The 22451-nt window shown below is 41.5% G+C and overlaps 1 protein-coding gene across 1 annotated transcript; it reads right to left on the bottom strand.

Moving 5' to 3' along the window:
* Positions 1–6701: 6701 nt before the first annotated feature.
* CRELD2 (cysteine rich with EGF like domains 2) lies at positions 6702–20788 on the bottom strand. The gene is made up of 10 exons (XM_082489102.1): positions 20476–20788; positions 18258–18340; positions 17237–17347; positions 15250–15341; positions 14046–14222; positions 12686–12784; positions 10696–10773; positions 9810–9905; positions 8846–8986; positions 6702–7284 (listed from the first exon to the last, which is right to left on the bottom strand). Exons 1-10 carry the CDS (start codon positions 20629–20631, stop codon positions 7226–7228), a joined length of 1092 nt encoding a protein of 363 aa, XP_082345228.1. The 5' UTR covers positions 20632–20788; the 3' UTR covers positions 6702–7225.
* Between the last annotated feature and the right edge of the window lie 1663 nt (positions 20789–22451).

Here is a 22451-nt window from a genome sequence, read left to right as displayed (position 1 = left end):
CCACACCTAAAAGAACACACAAACTTGTATGAGCTCACTCTGCTCTTTTGATGTGTGGCTGGATGTAGCCTTGCCCATCTAGTTGTTAGTTAACCTAGTGGTTAGAGCACTCTCAGAAAGCAGGAGAAATAAATCTTATCTCCTAGCACATTATCCCAGCAGATTCCTCTACCTTCCAGAATAGTGTTTTAAGAGGTCTAGATTCAATAGGACCAACAGCAACTCTCCCCCTTGCCCCCAAGAAATTCAACAAAGACAGGGTAAATATGCCTATTAACGCAACTACTTTACATGTAGCCTTGTGTGCCACAATGAACAATCAGTACACTAGAAATTAAGTTATAACATTCTGGTCCTTTAAGAGGAAGTATTAACTTGAATACCTCAAAAACAAACAAACAAACAAACAAAAAGTTAAAATCAAGACAAAAAAGTATTAACTTGAATACCTCAAAAAAGAAAAAAAAAAGTTAAAATCAAGACAAAAAAGCTACAAAAAAGAGGTCTAATGCAACAGAAATACAATTTGAAAGGTACTTTCAAGTAAGAAAGAAAATCTAATACGCTAGTGCAAGAGAAAAACTACTGCATTAGCATCCATTAAAATCTAATTCTAAGAGAAAACTGAGAAAAAAACAAGATCCTTGCAAACGTATTTGAGCTCTATCCACAGATCATATTTGGGTTAATGTTGGAACTAAACCCAGAAAGTTAGACATGGTGTGAAGTTGCTGAAAAAAAATGAGGAAAATTCCATTTTGATCCAAGGAAGATAAAAAGCACAGACAGTTGCTTTGGATAACCTCAGTAGTCTCCATTCAGAACAGATAAAATATAATCTTAAAAATGACCCATAACAGACTGATAGATGGAGGAAATGGGGGGGGGGGGGTACGAGGAGGCCAGCTAGGACTGTTATGGAGAATTTTTTTTTTTATTCTCCCCATACGTTCTTTTCAATTATTCACTTGAATTATTTGTGTGCCTAACCTTGTGTTGTATTAAGAATGGTCTGATAACTTGAAGGGCAGGGTGCATCCTGTTTGTCAGGGAGAATTGTCTTAACATACGCACATAGTGCTGCATACACTGAGAGCTTAACACTCAAAATGCGATTTGGCAATTTTTAGAACTCTTAGTGCTTTTTTAACTTGCAAATGTCAGTTCAAAGGCTATCAATGACAACTGCCTTACTGAAGAGTACCTCTCCCATACATACTAGGATGATGCATGATCAGTCCTCATCAACCATAAAAGAAAAAATGGTGTTGTGTTTGTACAACATATCCCATATATTTTACAGGGACCTGTGTCCTGATCATATCTTTAACCTATGGGCTTTAGCATCTCTCCTAAGGAAAACAATAGGGATTTGAACCCTTTCAGGAGATTTCCAGCTTCCTGAATTATCTAAATCATCAAGTTATCCTGCAAAACAGACTTCTTTTATCCTATTTATAAATGGATAGTATTATACTTTGCAGAGAACTCGGTTATCTATGATAGACATGCTGGGAATTCACACCAAAGAACAAATTCACTATTATGTCCCAATGCTCCAATGAAAACATTTCAGCACATAATTTGACCCCTAAGTTTAGGTACTGCAGGAGGATTGTGGCATATATGCTGCACACCTGAGGCTGCTTTCCTGGCCTTTTTTAGAGCTTTAATTCAAACATGCAGGTCTGTAGGTTTGCTTGTTCGTAGAAAGTGGTCCTGGACCTTTTGTGGAGTCCAGCTATAACATACCAAAGAACCTTACCATTTAAAGTGCCTAGATGGTACTGAATAGTGTATTTCCCATTGCAAAATGAGCTTAGACTTAGGTCAATAAACCTCAAAGAAGTAGCAAGACAAACTACCAAAAGGGATGCCATTTTTAGTTAGACACCACACAGTATGAAGTTTACAAAATAATAGATGTGAGTCTAGAAGTTCAAGGTTCACCTTGGTTTTTATGACAAAAGTACCTAACAAACACTTCACTAAGGCACAAAGCTTGTCTGTTGGATATCTCCGATCACTTCTGAAGTATTTACCAACATATTCATATAGTTGGACACGATATCATCATAGAATGGTTTACGTTGAAAGGGATCTTAAAGATAATCTAGTTCCAACCCCCCTGCCATGGGCAGGGAGACCTCCCACTACACCAGGTTGACCAAAGCCCCATCTAAACTGGCCTTGAACACCTCCAGGGATGGGGCATCCACAACTTCCCTGGGCAATTTGTTCCAGTGTCTCACCACTCTCACAAAATTTTTTTCCTAATGCCTATTCTAAATCTGCCCTCTTCCAGTTCGAAGCCATTACCTTTTGTACTATCACTACATGCCCTTGTAAAAAGTCCCCCTCCAGCTTTCCTATAGGCCCCCTTCAGATACTGGAATGCTGCTTAAGGTCTCCCCAGAGCCTTCTCTTTTCCAGGCTGAACAACCCCAACTCTCTCAGCCTGTCTTCATAGGAGAGGTGCTTCAGATCATCTTCGTGGCCTTCCTCTGGACCCACTCCAGCAGGTCCATGTCCTTCTTATGTTGGGGGCTCCAGAGCTGGACACAGTATTCCAGCTGGGGTCTCATGAGAGTGGAGTAGAGGGGCAGAATCACCTCCCTTGCCCTGATGGCCACACTTTTGATGCAGCCCAGGATATGGTTGGCCTTCTGGGCTGCAAGCGCACATTGCCAGCTTATGTTGAGCTTCTTGTCAACCAACACCCCCAAGTCTTCTCCTCGGGGCTGCTCTCAATCCATTCTCTGCCCAGTCTGTATTTGTGGACAGCCTTGCCCCAGCCCACGTGCAGGACCTTGCACTTGGCCTTATTGAACTTCACAAGGTTTGCACAGGCCCACCTCTCAAGCCTGTCTAGGTCCCTCTGGATCCCTTCCCTCCAGTGTGTCAACCACTCCACGCAAACTTGTTGAAGGTGCACTCCATCCCAACATCCATGTCACCAACAAAGATATTGAACAGCACTGGTCCCAGTACTGACCCCTGAGAACACCACTTTGTTACTGCTTGTCATTTGGACATGGAGCCGTTGACTGCAACTCTGAGCGTGACCGTCCAACCAGTTCCTTATCCACTGAGTGGTCCATTGGTCAAATCCATGTCTCTCCAATTTAGAGACCAGGATGTCATGTGGAATGGTGTCAAATGCTTTGCACAAGTCCAGGTAGATGGTATCTGTTGCTCTCCCCTTATCCACCAATGCTGTAATGCTGTTGTAGAAAGCCACCAAATTTGTCAGACATGATTTGCCCTTAGTGAAGCCATGTAGGCTGTCACCAACCACTTCCTTATTTTCCATGTGTCTTAGCAGAGTTTCCAGGAGGATCTGCTCTATGATCTTGCCAGCCACAGAGATGAGACTGACTGGCCTGCCATTCCCCAGGTCTGTTTTCCTTCTTTTTAAAAATGTGGGTTCCCGGTCAGTGGGAACCTCACCAGACTCCCATGACTTCTCAAATAGGATGGATAGTGGCTTGGCAACTTCATCCACCAGTTCCCTCAAGACCCATGGATGAATCTCATCAGGACTTGTGCACCTTCACGTTCCTCAGATGGTCTCAAACCTGGTCTTCTCCTACAGTGGGTGGTCCCTCATTCTTCCCATCCCTGCCTTTGCTTTCTGCAACTTGGGCAGTGTGGTTAGACCTCTTCCTAGTGAGGACTGCGGCAAAGAAGTCATTGAGTATCTCAGCCTTCTCTATGTACCGGGTGACCGGGTCTCCCATTTCCTTCCTGAGTGGGCCCACGTTTTCCCTGGTTTTCCCTTTGTCACTGATATACTTATAGAAGGCTTTCCCATTGCCCCTGACGCCCTGACCAGATTTACCTCTGTCTGGGTTTTATCTTTCTGAACCTGATCCCTAGCTGCTTGCACAATTTCTCTGTATGCCTCCCAGGCTACCTGTCTTTGTTCCCACACTCTGTAGGCTTCCTTTTTTCTGTTTGATTGTCCAGAAGCTCCTTGTTCATTCACACAGGCCTCACAGATTACAAAATCTGTAATTCCAGGCAACCATAAGTACAAAGTCTTGTACTGCATTACCACATCTCCTTACAATGTAATGAAAAATTTAATGGGAACAGTTCACTTGTTATCAGCTTAGTGCTAAAAACATACAGTAGAAAGCATATCCTGGACTAGTTTGGTTAACACAAAGCACTTTACCTTCATTGCAACTTTTGGCTTATTAGTTTAAATCCAGCTCCCCCATCCCCTTCAGTACTCATTCTGATTATGAGCAGCAAAACCCAAGACAACTAAGAGTCTGATCCCCACTCTATTCAAGGCAGGGGGATGGGGGGGTTGAGGGGGAGGAGAAAAATTCAGTCAAAAGTTTTTAGTTCCAACCTCTAAAACAGAGCAGTAATTACAGTCTGAAGTAGTAAAATGAGTAAAATGAGTAAAAAGAGAACTGCATTGAAAGGACATGAAACAGTAGTATAGCGTTAAATATTTAGCAAGTACATAACTTGGTCAATATTCTTTCAGAGAAAGCTCTAAATATTTGAATCCACCTTTCTGGACTTCTGGCTTATCAAGTTTATCCACAATAATTTAATGTAGAGCAATAGGTGCTAATAATTGGGGGGTGGGGGAGTGGGAGGATTGAGGAAAAAGGTATTAGTGATTCCTATTACCCAGGTACCATGTCCATATGTTTCCTAGGGAACAACACTCTGGTGATTATACTGTGGTAATGGAAAGCCAAAAACATTATTCTCCAGAACTGAACAACAGTTTGGTTATATCAGACTATTCTCATTACTTTCGCAGGTCAGGCTAGGAAAAGCTTCTCCTCTCTATCACCGGAGAAAAACAAGTTCTTGAGGTTTTTGTTTTTCATTACTTCATCCCAGAATTGAGCTTAACGAGGACCAATTCAGTTAGGGCTTTTTGTCCAGAGCTTGGAGGGCAAGGAAATGGAAAGTAAATACTTCCACATTGCAGTAAAGAAACTCATCAGGTACACCCTCCCCCTCAGAGTCCCAAATAACTGGAAGGGAACTTGGAATAACAAGTTCCACTTCATATGAGCAAGCATTATTTCAGGCTTGAAATACTAATAGAAGAGTTTGTACTGGAGAGACAATTCTGTTGAATATGAGTTGATGGCAGTTTCTAAACAGAACTGATATTTCGTATTACTATCAACACAGACCATTTGGACCATCATCTGGAACACCAGGAAGTTAAGCGTCAATGATGAAGCAGCAAAGACAAGCTACACTCCTATAAGAGCCTTAAGGCCTAATATTATCATAACTGGCTACACTTGTACTAAAACACCCTACAGGTCCTTTAGTTGTACTCCCTCTGCTCTCCAAATTGCCCACTTTTTCCTTCTTTTAATTTAGCACTTTAAACAAAACACCTACCCTACAACTTGCAAGATACATGGCATATAGGCCCATCTCTGGCAATTATCACTGGGAAAGCGCTAAAGCTTTCATTCTCAGACTGGCAAACTAAGAAACATCTAGATATAACAGCAGAATGAAAATAACTTAAAGAAAACTGTAACAGATACCCAACAGTGTTAAGTATTTAAACTACCACAAGATCAGCTTAGACAGCTTTTAACATAGAATGCAACAGAATCCTTTTTTTTTTTTTTTGTACAATATTCACATAAATATCTATTGCACACACAAATCCTATATGCACTGTTCACAAACTGAACTGTGACTTAGTCGGAACAAAGAAGTCTTCAGAAGTATACAGAAGGTGTTTGGCCTTCACTGCTCAACAGGTCATTCCTATTCATACCCTTTTTATTTCCACTTACCTCAGGGTACTGTTTATAACTTCTTCACAGTCAAGCCTAAGGTATGCCCTTTTCAGCTTATTATTCAATTCCTCTTTATCTTCCCTGTATACACTACCTCAATGTATTCCAAACTGTACTAATTTCTATCAGACCATAAACACTGCACCTGGATGGTCCTGAGCTTATTTACAGCTGTGACAGTCCTGCAGATTATACCAATTTTAGCTCTTGCTAAAATTATACTTGCCTTTAAGCTTTGGGACAACACACAGGAAGTTGTGTCTATGCTATGCTTTTTAGCTTTCCCTCTGAAACAGTACAAGAAACAAGAGAAATTGATTGTAGTATGCTTGCTCTGAAAAAGACAGGAAGCTATTACATGCATCAGTAGACTGTAGTGAAAGTCATGTATTCATCAATTCTAGAGAGTAATCATACAACAACTGTGAGCCACTGAGTGTAGGTGTTAGCCAAACCTACTTTGATCACTGTATAAACTGCTTTACACACTTAATACAAGTATCTGGAAGAATGACTCACCTACCTACCTTTGGAATGTTGTTTGACATAATTCTTCCTTTAGAGCAAAGTGTGTGTATGGGGGGGATTGTTGTTTCTTCATTTGTGAGTTTGGGGGTTTTTTTTTGTTTGTTTTTGGTGTTGTGGGTTTTTTTCCCCTCCCATATACATTCCAGCACAATTGAGTGCTGGAGTTCAGTGCTGAACTGAAATACAGTGCTTAAAAGGTTCTGGGGTTTTGTGGTTTTTTTTTGTTTGTTTGTTTGTTTTTGGTTTTTTTTTTGTTTGTCTGTGGGTTCTGTTTGTTGGGTTTTTTTTTCCCGTTCTCTTTTTTTCACTGCCCAAGTGAAAAATAGACATGACAACACAGCAAGGTATCAACATCTTAAAAAATTTTAAGGCACATACCAACAAAATAAATCTTTATTGAATGCAGTATTATGCATTCTATTTTGTTTAAGGGAACAGTGCTCCCCCTCCCCCCAAAGAGATTCCCTTTGACAATTTCTAAAAGCTGTATTTCAGTTACAGAGATATTTACATGTCAAGAAACACCAAACTTCATAAATCAAGAAAAATTTAGACTGAAGTGCAACTAAGTCCTTCCAAATGATGATAGTTTTCAGTAGGCACTAGAATGAGAAACCTGCAAATTGTTTACAATTGCCGGGTACAATGTTATGTTAATTCAAATTTTATACTTACCCATTTAGAGTGCTGTTCGTAAAGAGTTATATAAAAAGTGGCATTTAAGAATAAAGAAATGCAGCTTAAAGAGCAGTTTATCACCATTTAAAAAAAAAAAAAAAAATCTTAATGGCAACCTGCATACTTAATACCATTTCCACAGTATGTCAGCTACAGGGTCTTAGTCCAATAATTTAAAACTTTAGATAGGAATGTCTTTTGGTTCTGAATGCATATCATAAGTCATCATGTCCAGTAGGTGAAGGCTCAGTTGTTTCACTCTCTACTTCCTCTCCTGTGAAATTAAGTATCGTAATTAGAATACAAATGTATTATTAATTATACCATATAATTTTTGACAGTAGGATTTTTTTAAAGAGAAACTCAAATAAACATATTTATCAAGACAGAGAAGAAATAAAGCCATATATAAAGGTTCTTGCACCATCCTCCTAGTCTAATCTTATAGTTTTGGGTTGTTTTGTTTTGTTTTTTTTTTTTTTTTTTTTTTTTTTTTCCCCCTAGATGCAAACAAAACATTTCAAATAAACTGGTATGATATTGTTAGTGGAAGAGAAAAGCAGCACAGCTATTTCTATTCTAAGCTTTTGTTTTCAGCTATTCACAGTGAACTTTCTCCTCTCCACATGAACTGTCAAAAGAAATTCTGGTATTTGAACACAAAAAGCAAGTATTACTCAGAATTATTTTCTATAGTGCAAACTGCTCAGTTCAGCTGCTAAAACAGCCTTCAAAAAAGCAAAGCAATTTTATTATATCGGTAAAAGCATTAATCTAAGAAAAAAGCTAAGTCAATTTGTCAACTTTTCATTTTGCTTTTATTCTCATAAAATGGCAGGCCACATTAAAAAACATAGTAATTTATATCCTGAGTATCTGCACAGGAAAAGTACATAACTGATTTTAAAGGACTAATAACAGTGAGTACTCAAGAGTATAAGGTCTGAGCTCAATGGCCCCGAGTAGCAATACTACACAGACCTTAGAATTTATTAGTACAAGATGAAAAAGCGGTCTTGGAGGAGGGAACAACAAAAAAAAACAAAACAAAACAAAACAAAACCCACAAACAAGCTAAGAAGTAGAAAGAAAATAAAGGTATGAAATTAAGTGTCTCTCATCTATTCTCCTACACCCTTTATTGCAAAATAATCCTGTCTTTCACTTTGGAATTGTAAAAAAAGGCCTAGACGGTAATGAAACACTAATGAATGTAATTCTGTCTATAACATATCATACATAATAAAGCAAATTACACTTTAATTTCTTGACTGAAGGTACAGTTTTAAGTCAAGCTAAACAGTTCCCTGCTACTGAAAGGTGGATGTCTTCTCCATATTCACCTTCATACCAGCTCTGGCACTCGTGTGACTACAAAATAAACAAATTCAGCTCACTTATCAAGCAAAAAAGGATTCTGCTTAGTTTTCTGAGATTTCAGGGAGTTGAAGCAGTTTGCATGCAATCAGATAAATCCTTAAGTCATTAGAATTAACGATAAAGGAAAAGAGTGGGGAGGAGTAAGACCTCCTTTTTATGATAGCAATAATTTACTAGTTCACTTTATGTAATGAAGGAGACTTAAGTGAATTACAAACACAACCTTGAATTAAGAAAAAAAAAAAAAAAAAAAAATCAACACAAGAACAGGACACGCTGTCTTTAAGCAAGAAAACATGCATGCCAGAATGTGGCCTACACCACAAGCTACTTGACACGGACCACAGCTGCAGGAAGATGAGAAATTATACAAAAGAGTTTACAAACTACTAGATCCTTAGACAGAAATACACCTCCAAGTTGTCAATATAGTGTATTTTGAAACAGCCACTTGCCTGTTTTTACAGTTTGAACACATGTTCCATCCTTATCTTCAAATCCTTCTGAACATACACACTTGAAACTACCTGAAGTATTAACACAGTCTTGATTCTCTTTCATGCAGACCTTTTCAGGAAGGTTACATTCATCTATATCTAGAGGTAGGAAAGAAAGAGTCCACTGCTATTATTTTGTTATAAAACTTACTTGTGCTCAGTCATATAAATAAAATTCTATTCAAATATAAAAAACAGTGAGGAGCAGAATGCTGCTGTGATAGCATTCTGCTGTTAAAATAATCTGTTATGGTTCTTCACGATTTAGACTGTTTCAAATTTATTCATATAGTACTGGGTTTTTTTGTTTTGCAAACCCCTATGTGGAGAAATGAATTAAGCAATGGCACTCGTCTTAACCTACTGAAGATTTCCCATAGTAATTTTCTATTGATGACATCAAGGTACAACTAAAGGTAAGGGAGCCTGTAAATACTACATCGTCATAGTTAACAGCTACTTAAGATTGTGTGTACCTTCTGCTCTTCCTCACATGGAAATTCCAATTTCACTTTTTACTGCCATTTCACATGTTATAATTCACTATGAATTGAACTTGGACATTAATGGGTTAACAGAAAGACAACAGAATCCACATCACATCCCTGCCTTTCTGTTAGGAAAATGAATAGAGACACACAATTCTAATGACAGGAGACTCATATTTGTTTCCTGAACCCAGTATAAAATACCTTGTTCCTTTTGCAGGAGTGTTTTACCTTTAACCCTTGCCATGCATATGAACTCAAAAACATTAAGGAAGTTATAAAGTCTTTGCTGCTAATACCACATTGACTGGATTAATTTTGATAGTCATGAAGACTGAATCAGAAAAAACACGAATGTACTTAACAGATCCTGAGCGTGGCTTAACAAGAGCAAGCTAATTGGTGTTCTACCCTGTACTGCTAAATCCACCAACCTGTACACTTTTCATCTTCCTTCATGTATCCAGATGCGCAGGTTTTACACTTGTCAGAACCTTCCCCAGTGCAACCTACACAGCTGGCATCGCATGCTAAGGATAAAAATATTTTAAGCATAAAAATTCATATATCTGAAATTTAAAGTACCACCCTTAAAGTCATTTAGCTTATCCATACAAGAAATAACAGAATCATAGAATAGTTTGAGGGTTGAAAGGGATCTTAAAGATCATCTAGTTCCAACCCCCCTGCCATGGGCAGGGAGACCTCCCACTACACCAGGTTGACTAAAGCCCCATCCAACCCGGCCTTAAACACCTCCAGGGATGGGGCCTCCACAACTTCTCCGGGCAACCTGTTCCAGTGTATCACCACCCTCAGAGCCAAGAATTTATTCCTAATATCTAATCTAAATCTACCCTCTTTCAATTGAAAACAATACCCCCCATCCTATCACCACACTGCCTGATAAAATGTCCCTCCCCATCTTTCTTGTAGGCCGCCTTTGATTACTGGAAGGTTGCCATAAGGTCTTCCTGGAGCCTCCTCTTCTCCAAGCTAAACAACTCCAACTCTTTCAGCCTGTCCTCACAGGGGAGGTGCTCCAGCCCCCCCATCATCTTTGCGGCCTTCCTCTGCACCTGCTCATGCTGGGAGCCCCAGAGCTGCAAACAGCACTCCGGGTGGGGTCCCATGAGAGCAGAGTAGAAATAACCAGATATCTCCCGATTTCCTCATACAATAGGCCTAAACCCTCCCCACGCCCAGTAAGTACAATGTGGTCTGGTCCTAAGCGCCTGCTATCACGCCCTTTCTAGCATTATTTCTAGCATTAGATTAGGTCTCTAGACAATAAAGTACAACAGCAGATTAAAAAGAAACCTTTGCATGAGAAAGATCCATCTGTGTTTAAACAATACTGGTGATCTTTGCAAGGAGAAGCAGCACACTCATCTAAATCTGAAAGATAAAAAGTGACGAGTTACCTAAAATAAGTTATTATTAAAGAGCAAGATTAATACTTAAATGCTATGCTTTGAGATCATGGTAAGAACTGTCCCATAGAAGCTATGAACTGAAACTGACTGCCTTGAAGGCAATTGTTACAATGAGTTTAGGATCAGATATGCAACATGTTAGACAGAAAAGTAACATGGTAACTTATATACTGTTATGTTCATCTCAAACAAATCAAAACTGACCCTCAGAAGACCTTTTGTGATGACAATAATAGACATATCAGAAATTCAAGAAATAAAATTAAATAAAGCTTCCAGAACACCTGCCATCCTTGTCATTTTCAAGTCAGTTTTTCATGCATTTATCCTTTTTATGCAAATAGCATAAAAAATAAGCAGAAAGACTGCTCTTCTGGAATACTGTTGACTTTGCTACTCCTATATTACCAAGCTATGGAACTTAACGGTATTTAAAAAAAATAATTACACAAATGCACATGCATACAGTGCTTATTTTTCTACACATAGTAATTTGGAGAAAGCCAAGTTATGGTTAGGACCAGCCAAGCTGAAAACCAGTTCTACCAGGGAAGTTAAAAACATGCTAGTCTGAATTCAAGGAAAGGGCACAACAGTACTCACGACTAAAAAAATTTGGACAGAGAAAGGATATTTCAGTCCCCTTGCTGTCTATTTCATCCTGTAGCTGCAGACATCATTCCTACCGATTACTCAATTAATTTAGAATCATAGAATGGTTTAGGCTGGAAGGGACTTTAAAGATCATCTAGTTCCAACCCCCCTGACATGGGCAGGGACATGTTCCGCTAGACCAGGTTGCCCAAAGCCCCATCCAGCCTGGCCTTGAACACTTCCAGGGATAGGATCTCCAGAACTTCTCTGTGCAACCTGTGCCAGTGTCTCACTGCCCTCATAATGAAAAATTTCTTCCCAATATCTATTCTAAATCTACCTTCTTGAAGCCATTACCCCTTGTCCTATAACTATACTTGATCAGTTGCAAAGATTATTTGGAAAAAAACAGCTGTACAGCGGACAATACTGGAGCATCTTAAAAACCTTCTTGGAGTGCTCAACAGTTGCCTAAGCAGGTATTGCAGTAGCTACAATTCAAATCCTCGTTCTCATTAGCACTATTCAAAAGAAGCAGTGTTCACATAACTTCTGAGACAGCGTTTCCACACATTATGTTAAGGTACTTTAACCAGTTAAACAGAATATATTACTCCCCCCCTAGTGCATTCCTGCATGTGGGAATATTTTTAGTATTTGTGTTTTTCCTTAAGTATTCCATACTGATCTCCTAGAAACCAAGAGAAACGCTAAGCTAGAAATAGGTAGGAGATTAGAGGAAGCATTGAGCTTGATGCCTCCTGGTATTTCTCCCCAGTAACAGGAAAAGTTAGTATGGCTGGCTTTTCGTGAAATGTTTGAACTCTATTAGGGCTAAGCATTTATAAACACACAGTAATGTGATTCTAAACATACAGTAATGTAAGACAATTGTGCAATTACTACAAAATACATAGATTAGTGGAAGATTCCTGTCAGCTTGTTTACAAAATAGTTAAATCAAGAGCAGAGCACTCCTTAGCATTCAAATAAATGCAAAAAACATATCTTAAAAGGAACGCTCCACTTGCTGCTATCTGTATTCCACTAAATAACAAAGATACACAGTGAACAGTTTGATAAAGACAACTATAATCATCAGACGATCAGTGGGGAGGAAATACTGCTTTCCTGCAATGTAAAACAAGTCAAGAAGAAAGACTATAGAAATCTAAACTGACAAAACACTTCCATAAAATACTATAAAACTCGATAAGATGTCATCTAATATCTTTAGCCAATGTTGCTGCAAAACCTGTTTCAAACCTAGCATTACTCACCCACACAAGCTGCTTCTTCATTTTTAATCCAGCCTTCTTTACAGTCTTGGCAGTCCTTGTTACTTGAACCAGTACAAGTTTTACAGGCAGTGTGGCAGGCTGAGATAAGAGAAAACTACAATCTGAGCTTTGTTGGGAGATTCCAAGACAAGTTTGGGGACACAAATTCTCAAAGAAAACCTTATTTAGGATTCACTGGAAGCTATCATATTTGAGTAGCTTAACCCTGCCATTCATGAGATTAAAACTTGACTTTATGGTGATATTTACAAAAAATGCAGCTCTATCCTACAAAAACAAACAAACCAACCAACCAACCCCGAACCAACAACCCTAAAGCTAAACCTGACAATTAGTTATCTGTACCACTTGAAACAGTGCCAGGAAATTCTAGTGACTAGAAGTAGCAGGTCCAATTTCTGACATACTTGGGAAGAGGAGCTCAAGAAGTTAAATTTTGCTCAGCCGCCCAGGGTTGGGACAGCACAGACTCAGCACTCTCACCTAATGAATCCTCAAACTACTTCATTTGCAAGTAGCTATCAGGGCAACATGTTAAGTGATACTCAACTGAAGAACTTCACAAGGAAACATACAAGAAATCCAGTTGTATGTGCATAATATATATATATTACATGCGTATATAACATGCAATATATACCATATGCATTTATATAACTGTAGTATAAAACAAATCATACAGAATGACTACACAAACAGATAAAAACCCAACATACATAGTGTTTAAAAAAAAAAAAACTTATTAGACCCCACAGTCAGGCTTTGGTTGCGACAGAGTCTCATTCAAGATGTAAACCAGATGAAAATCCGATCAACTGAAAAAGTTTATTCCTACGACCTGACTTTGTTTCAAAATTAAGCTTAGACATACTTAACGGGCATCTTTGTAGTCTACAGTACAAATCAGCTGTTTCCATGCCCACTGACTCCAGTTAAGCTTCTCCGAGACATAAGGAAAACCTAGCTTTCAAAGTAATCCACTATGCAGCAACTGCAGCTCAAGATTTTCGCACAGTACTTGAGGGGAGGACGGGACAAGGAGATGGGGACTCAAAGCTTGCTTTCCCTTATGTCTCCCTCATGACAAAGATGAATTCTGCTTCTTAACTTAAAGCAGAAAGAAAAAAAAAAAAATTAAAATCAAGGATTCTCTGGAAGGATGACTTAACAAATCCTTAGAACTCCACCAAACTGACTGACATGTCATTTATGGTTAAAGCTGAGTGACCAAACTGTAACTATTTTTGGTTTTAAATTTGCCAGTTTAAATTGTTTCTAGTTTTGTTTACAAATACTGAAGGAAGACAAAGATCTAAGCATGTGTCAAAGACTTCATTACCTGTACAAACAGAATGTGTCTCATTTCTCAAGGTATTGAAGTAACCATTAGAACAGTCCAAACAAAAATCTCCTGTGTACTCCTTGTTACAGCTACATGAGCCATCTCCACCTCGGGTACCATCACCGTCACAGTGGCCATTTCCATGGCAAGGTCTTTCTGATCCACCACGACAAGCTAAAAAGAATCAAAAAAAATATGTATCAGATGTTAAAGGAAATAACTTCCTATTCTCAGCCACAAGCACCTAAAGTCACAGACAGTAAAATGTATAAAAAAAAATTTTTTAATTTAAAAAAATAAATAAAAAAATAATTAAAAATATGTAGTCACACTAAACCAGGATTTAATTTCCAAAATCTTTTTTACCTTGAGAGCAACCAAAAGGCTTGCAACAAGGAACACTCAGTAACATATTCAAACATAAGAGGAACTCAAAACAATCTCCAGGAATGTTCAGTTATAAATTTAATTTTAGGTAAAGACCGTGGCTTAGAATTTTATCTGTTTTCCTAGCTTCCTGGCTAAAGTTGGTATCTTTATTCTGGATTTCTAAGAATGTTCATATGGCAGTTGGAAAAACTTAATAGCAATCATTTAAATCAATATTGGGAATTGACAATTCATTTTTAACAATATAAGAGGCCAAAGGTGATCTCTAACAAGTTGCAAGGTTTTAGAAATCCATAAATTATACAAACTTCAGGGGCCAAAATACCTCCTTTATCACTCTTCCATCAAAGACCTTATTTTTATCCAATTTCTCCTATTGCTTTTTTAACAAATCCTCGGTTGTGAATGTCTTCATTTAATGCCCAACAGCATTTTGGCTGTTTTACTCTTGAAACTAGTCAAGGACTATTGTCTACATAGTTTCTGAAAGGCCAGCTAAACAACAGACTTGATGTTATGGAGAGCCTTTAAGTATGTGTCAGGTGTGGATGTTCGCATCCACATCAGAGGGATTCTGCACACATAAGCGCCCTTGATAGCTTTGTACATTACTTCATGCCCAGAAGACTTTTCCTCAGGCAGGATGCTCAGAAGGCAGCTACCTAACTACCAGGCAGCAGGCAGGTATATACTATTCAGCAGCTGCTGTCTCAAAATATCATACTTCATGTATTTGTCCATTTTATGAAAGACTGAAACAGACAGGTAAAAAGAACTTATCTGCTACTGTATTTTTCAAAAGAAAAATTACCAAGGCAATCTGGTCCATAAGTTCCAGCAGGGCAGCAAACTTCTATTGTTTCTATGCAAAACCATTTAAACAAATCAGGATACTTCTTCTTTCTGTATATGAAAGACATTCATTTATCAATAAAAAGAATGAAGATTCTTTAAAAGCCAACTTACACCTGCACAACGCAGCAGAAAAATATATTGTGTGTGACAGATTAGAATTTTTTTTGTTGTTCTGAAGATGATCTTATTTCAGGAACCAATTTCTAGAAGTCCTCCAACTCGACATGAATTTACTTTTTGAACAGACTCTGCTCAATTTTTATAGATGACATTTATGAAAAATAAAAAAAATAAAATCACTTCAATATCATCTTGATACACCCCCCCCCTTTTTTTTTTAAACCACCTTATTTTTAGAGAAGTCTTATCTATAGTTTAGACAGTCTTGCTTATGTCTTCCTTTTAAAGATAACTGCTGTGTCTATCTCAACTATGTAGAAGATAGCCCAGGACAGATATTAACATTTGCTCAAATTATTGCCAACCTGACTCCATGACAGGGTGACCATTAAAATTTCTTTTTTCTGGTATGAATCAAGTATTATTTTAGAAGAATTTTGGTTTTAATATTAAGTTATGTGCTACTCTAGCATTAGAATATACCTCCAACTAACAATTAAACCCCAGGTACTATTTTCAAGCAAGCATGAGGACTACTACAGTTCTGAATGACAATTCACAGATCTCAATATCATGTTGATACTGATATCTCAAAAACATTAATAAAGGAAAGGTTTATAAATTCTGTAGTCTGGCAGAAATCTTCAGCAAATCCTGAAGCATGTATAGCTTCTCTTTCTAAAATATTATGTCTGACCATATTGACTCCGAGGCTCAGGCCCTGAAATGTAAATTTACTGAGTACTGCATGTAACGTAACAAATAGTGAAAAAATATCCAAGGCATCCATGGACAAAGAAACTGTCTTTGGAAAATACCACAGAAACTGAATGACATTTTGATATTGTAGGTTAAAGGACAGGAGGCAAAAGTTAATCAATTGCACTAATCATTTGGTCTAATTCTCTATTTTAAGACCTATTTCTTTCAGTTCTGGAAATTTAAGACAGTGGCACAGAATGAGCTAGTTCACTGTCTTGCATAGCTCACCTTTCTTCAATTAGCATGTTAACATACACACAATCCTGTATAGTTAGGTAAAAGAATAAAGCAATAAAGCAGTCATTAAGAGCAAAGTGGGTTATCAAAAATCCTTATTCAGTGATGAAGTCGTATAATGGTAATTCACCCTATAGAATTCTAGCTGTCTGGTAGTGGTGACAATCTAAAGAAGTAGAAAATACTTAGAAGAAACATGATTTGTAATTAAGCAGAGGTCTTAAGAGATTTAAATGCTACAATGCCATCCTTGCACTAATTACATTTTATAGTGGTATACGAAAACCTTAGTTATAACAGAAATCACAGGCTAGCTCAGAAGGTAGGTAGAACAGTCAGCTGCTACACTACTATCCTCAAGAGATCCAAATTCTAGATTATTACTATCAACTATTTTTTGATTGACAGAAGGACAAAATAACTTTTCGGGGAAAAAAAAAAAAAAAACACAGACAAAAAACCCACAAAAACCAAAGAGTCACTTGCAGTTTTATGACGAAGGAAAACAAAAAGGGTAATAAACCTCAAAGTTTTCCAATGTTAGTTTGCCTCAACACTCCACTGGTAACTGACCAGACAGTATATGAGAAGGCAGACTGGATGTTTTGGTGCAACACTTCCAGAATTTAAAATAAAAAAGTACACAGTACAGTGGCACATGCTATTAAGAGTGAGCCTGAACCCAGCTGTACCCAATGGCAACTCTTGAAGGATAATGGAGAATTACTCTGCTGCTATTGTTCAGACACAAGATTCAACATTAGTAGCTCATCCTCTTAGATAACTTATCCACACAAAGATCTCCACAAAAAAGTATTACTTACAGTTTGAACCACCATTTCTCTATATGTTCCTCATGCTCTTCTACCATGTTGTTACATTCAAAGTTACTACTGTCACACAGATTCTCTATGATCTCTACAAGACGAATTTCGCTACAAGCAGAGAAGGAAGGTCATAAGTTTAAATTAAACATTTGACACCACTCAACATACGACAGAAAAGCTAAACTTCAGCCTAGAATACTTTATCAGTTTATGGCGTACTCTGAATTTGTTCTAAAACAAAGCAAATATCAAAATAAAGAACTACTGAACATTACTTCAACCAAAAAAATTAGAAGTGCGACCACAAGAACCACTTTGGCTTGCTTGAATTTATTATGTTTGCAGATTGTAGGTTTGACAGATTTTTAGCTTCCCAGCAAATTTGGAGTGCGATATTTTTCTCCTATGTTCAACAAGAAAACAACACAAGCCCACGAAGCTCACAGTAACTGAGGTTCAGAAATCCCATCCTTACATGTCAATGCTCCAACTAAGATTAAAAAGTAAATTTGAAATTTGGAAGATAGATATCAGATCACTTTGCTCAGTAATCAAACATATATACAAAAGAGTACAGTAACCTGCACCTCTTCTAGTTTTCCATTTGCACTGAAATAGCAACAACTCTAGGGAGCAGATACTGCTTTAATTGTAAAACAAGTACTGCAGTACTCCACACCTTTTGTGACAATCAATTAACTACTGACCATTATTTAAGATCATTATTTGGGGAATTCAATGGGTAAATAGAAAAATACTATGACCAATAACAGTATTAATGCCTGTTGTTTTCAGAAACAAGAAAATAAAGGAATTAATTAAGAGGTCTCAGTCTTTACTGTAATCTTTACTTTACAGTGTTATCTACTATATTTTAATCAATAAGAATTTAAGGCTTGGATACATGAAACCTTAGCTGCAACATAAAATATTTAAGTTGCAGACAAACACTGGAACAGTGAGGTTGCACACACTGGACATGAAATGTAGCCAAATGAGAAGTACTGAGACAGCTTACCTGGACTCATACTTTGACAGCGTCTTCTCTTCCCAAGCAGTGTTTCCACCACCGAAGTTTTTTTTAGCTGTATCTGCTAATCCCTACAAGTGAAAAACACCAAAAGAAAGTAAGTTACATAGGTTTTGTTTCCAAGAAAAATTAATGGCAATAGTAAATGCTTATATGAAAAGTGCCATGCAGAAACTTCGGTAAAGCACTAAAGCCTCTGATCAAATTGTCAAGTGAAAGAAACTGCTACTTATAAGTGAGAAAGCATAGGTGATAGCACAACATGAATCAATTTTCCTAACACATAAACAACGCCTTGTTCAATACGGTTTTGCATATGTCATTATTTTCTTATTTATTATTTTATTAATATTTTGATTAAAAATAGGTTTTTTTAAAAAAACACAAACTCATAATTCACTTTTCTTTCTCATCCTTCTCTCTCTGAAGGGAGATGCTCTCCCTTCTCTGAAGGCGAAAGAAGTAAAAGAGAGCACCTGTCGATTGTTTCAGTGGCCAGTCTGGCCCAAACCACAACAATGTCAAAACACATACATGTATGGAAGTACACACCCTTCTCCTTTAAGTTCTCAGGAACTTTATTAACCAGTTGATCAGGACCTCTGCTTTATTCAGTTTTGACAGTACACAGCCCAGTCTTCACCACGGTGTAACTTAAACGCACAACCATACAACAGGATAATTCATAGAATGGTTTAGGTTGGAAGGGACCTTACGGATCATCTAGTTCCAACCCCCCTGCCATGGGCAGGGAGACCTCCCACTACACCAGGTTGACCAAAGCCTCATCCAACCTGGCCTTGAACCCTTCCAGGGATGGGGCAGCCACAACTTCCCTGTGCAACCTGTTCCAGTGTCTCACCACCCTCAGACTGAAAAACTTCTTCCTAATATCCATTTTAAATCTATTGCCTTCCAGTTTGAAGCCATTACCCTTCATCCTATCACACCACACGCCCTTGTAAAAGGTCCCTCCCCATCTTTCCTGTAGGCTCCCTTCAAATACTAGAAGGCCACTATAAGGTTTTCCTGGAGTCTTCTCCGGGCTGAACAACCCCAACTCTCTCAGCCTGTCCTCACAGAAGCAGTGCTCCAGTCCTCGTATCATCTTTGTGGCCCTCCTTTGGACCCACAGTAACAGGTCCACGTCCTTCTTTTGCTGAGGACTCCAGAGCCAGACGCAGTACTCCAGGTGGGGTCTCACCAGAGCAGAGGAGCAGAATCACCTGCCTTGCCCTTTTGATGCAGCCCAGGATGTGGTTGGTTTTTCTGGGCTGCGAGCACACACTGCTGGCTCATGTTGAGCTTCTTGTCAACCAATACCCCCAAGTCCTTCTCCTCAGGGCTGCTATCAATCCATTCTCTGCCCAGCCTGTATTTGTGCATGGGACTGCCCTGACCTTGTTGAACTTCATAAGGTTGGCACTGGCCCACCTCTCAAGCCTGTCCAGGTCCCTCTGGATACCATCCCTCCCATCCAGTGTGTCAACCGCTCCACACAGCTTGGTGTCATTGGCAAACTTGCAGAGGGTGCACTCCATCCCAATTCACTGCGATCAGCACAACTTCGCCAAGACACAGCCAGTGCCTATCAAATCATACTGTGCAAAAAACCTCTGCAGTTTGGGCGATCTACCAAGCCTACAACAGTGAATATACGTACAGAGAGTGCTGAGTACCGGTCACAAGCCGAAGCAGCCCCCTGCTGCCTGCGTTGAATTCACTGTGCCACAACACAGGCCTGTTGAAAGGGGCAACAGCCGCAGAATTTTAGGGGACGATGTCTGCCACCAGCACTCCTCAAGGAGCCGGGCACACTACAGCCAGTCCTTTTGCGCTAAAGCACCAGAACACCTTCGACAGCGGAGCTGGAGGAGCTGTGTAACCTGCCCGCCTCAGGACCGCCGCGGCCGGCACCAAAGCCCCGCCCTCTGTCAGCTCGACCACCGCCGGGACCGCTACCGGCCTTTGGCCGAGGGCCTTCGGGCGCTGCGGGGCGGAGAACCGGTCGGCCCCGGAGCCGCACCGTCGGCTGCCCGGCGGGCCCGGCCCCCCTCCGCGCCCGCTGCGGCTGACGGCCCCGCAGACCAGGGGCTGCCCCTCGGAGCGGCCTGCGCCGCTGCCGCCGCGCCGGCTCCTCACCGAGGAGCCCCCACCCCCCGCCCCAACAGCGAGGCCTCCCCACCGCTGCGCTCCCCCCGCCCACCTGGTTGAACCTGTCCACGATGCCCCGGCAGGTGGAGCACGCCAGGCGCCGCCGCTCACCAGCGGCCAGGGAGGGCGGCAGCAGCACCAACAGGGCAGCGCAGAGCGCCACGGTCAGCGGCGGCCGGCCCGGGAGAGACGCGGGGCCGGGCCCCATGGCGAAGGCGCGGCGGAGCCGCGGGGAGAGGGAGCGGGGCCGTCCCAGCCGCCACACCGAGCCCGCCTCAGCGACGGCAGCGCCGGCCGCGCGCAGCGCGCTCACCCCGCCCCCGTAGCAACCGGCCCGCGAGCTCCATTCAGATTTCCGCGTCAGCCCCACACACGCTCCATCCACAAGTGCTGGTTGGCGGAGGTACGGGGAAGCGGAGGAACGTGGTCCAATCAGCGCTCGCCACGCTCCGGCCCAATAGCAGCCCCCCGCGTGAGCATAGATCTGAGGGGGAGGGGGGGGCGTGGCAGGGAGCTGTGGGGTGTAGCAATGCCTGCCGGCCTCGCGTGCTGCCATCATGAAAGCGGGCAGGCACGAGCTCCGCAGGGGCTTCAGATCTGGCCGCCATTTGTATTTGGCTGCTGCCTCGCATCCCTTTTGCTGCCGGGGGCGTGCTCTGCCCTCACCTAATATGGCTGGCCGGAGGGGATGAGGGGTGGTCACGTGGGGAGGGGGCTGTCGCTCTCTGTCTTTCTCTCTCCCCCCACATTCCCCCCTTCCTCAGCTGCCGGCGCCCTCTGTGGGGCGGCCACGTGGGCGCCGGGCGGTGAGTGCGGGCCGGGCTGGGTCGGGCCGGGCCGAGTCGAGGGCGCTGTGCCCGGGCTGGCGGGCGGGGCGGGGCGGGAGCGGCGGGAGGTAACGGTGGTGTTGAGGGGGAGCGGGGCGGCCGCCAACGCGCCCGTCTCTCCCCGAGAGACCCGTCCCTCCGCCCCCGGCCAGTGGCTGCGGCGTGGCGGGAGGGAGCGGGGCGGGGTTGGGCAGCCGCCTTCCCGGGGGGGGTGGGTGCGCTTCAGCCGCCGGTGGCTTTCAGAAGCGGCGGGTGACGCTGCGGTGCCGTCCTGAAACATCCCCGGGCCGCAGCGGCCTGAAGAGGGAGGAACGTTAAACCGCCCCGCCGCGCGCGCGGGGGTGGGGGCTGTTGCCGCGTGGCACGGCCGTTAGCTGGGGCGCGGGACGAGGGAGGCGGGGGGCTGCCCTCCCCCGCGCCGGCCGGCGGAGGGGTAGCGGGCAGGGGGTGGCCGGGAACAGGGGTACGGGCCGGCTGGGGGGGAGGGAGGGGGCGGTTTTTTTTTGTTTGTTTGTTTTGTTTTGTTTTGTTTTGTTTTTTAAGTCGAGAGCATTCTGTATGTTTCTCCCCCAGTCCAAAGAAGGACATTTTCTTCGTAGTGCCTTCATAGCCGGTGCTGTCCCAGGCTTCATTGCCTGCCTCAGCTTTCTCGGTTTTGTCGGTTTTTTTGAGTTTTTTTTTAGTCAGTCCACAAACTCATGAGGAGATGTATATAAGGATAGCAACTGTCGCGTTCCTTCTTAGAAAAGAAGACAGGCTGAGAGACTTGGGGCTGTTCAGCCTGGAGAAGAGAACGCTCTGGGGAGACCTTATAGCCCCTTCCAGTAGCTAAAGGGGCCCTACAGGAAAGATGGGGAGAGACACTTTATCAGGGAGGGTGGGGATAGGATGAGGAGTAATGCTTTTAAACTGAAAAGGGTTAAATTTAGATTAGCTATTACGAAGAAATTTTTCGCTATGAGGGTGGGGAGACACTGGCACAGGTTGTGCAGAGAAGTTGTGGAAGCTCCATCCCTGGAGGTGTTTGAGGCCAGGCTGGATGGGGCTTTGAGCAACCTAGTCTAGTGGAAGGTGTCCCTGGAAGGGGGTTGGAACTAGGTGATCTTTAAGGTCCCTTCCAACCCAAACTGTTCTATGATCCTGTGACAGGTTTTGCCAAATCTAGATAAAGAGGGAGGGCTTTGTGGTGGGGTGCTCTTGG

The sequence above is a fragment of the Vanellus vanellus genome, assembly GCF_965231255.1.
Source record: "Vanellus vanellus genome assembly, chromosome: 1".
Taxonomy (NCBI): Eukaryota; Metazoa; Chordata; class Aves; order Charadriiformes; family Charadriidae; genus Vanellus; species Vanellus vanellus.
This window is presented reverse-complemented; position numbering and strand designations above follow the sequence as displayed.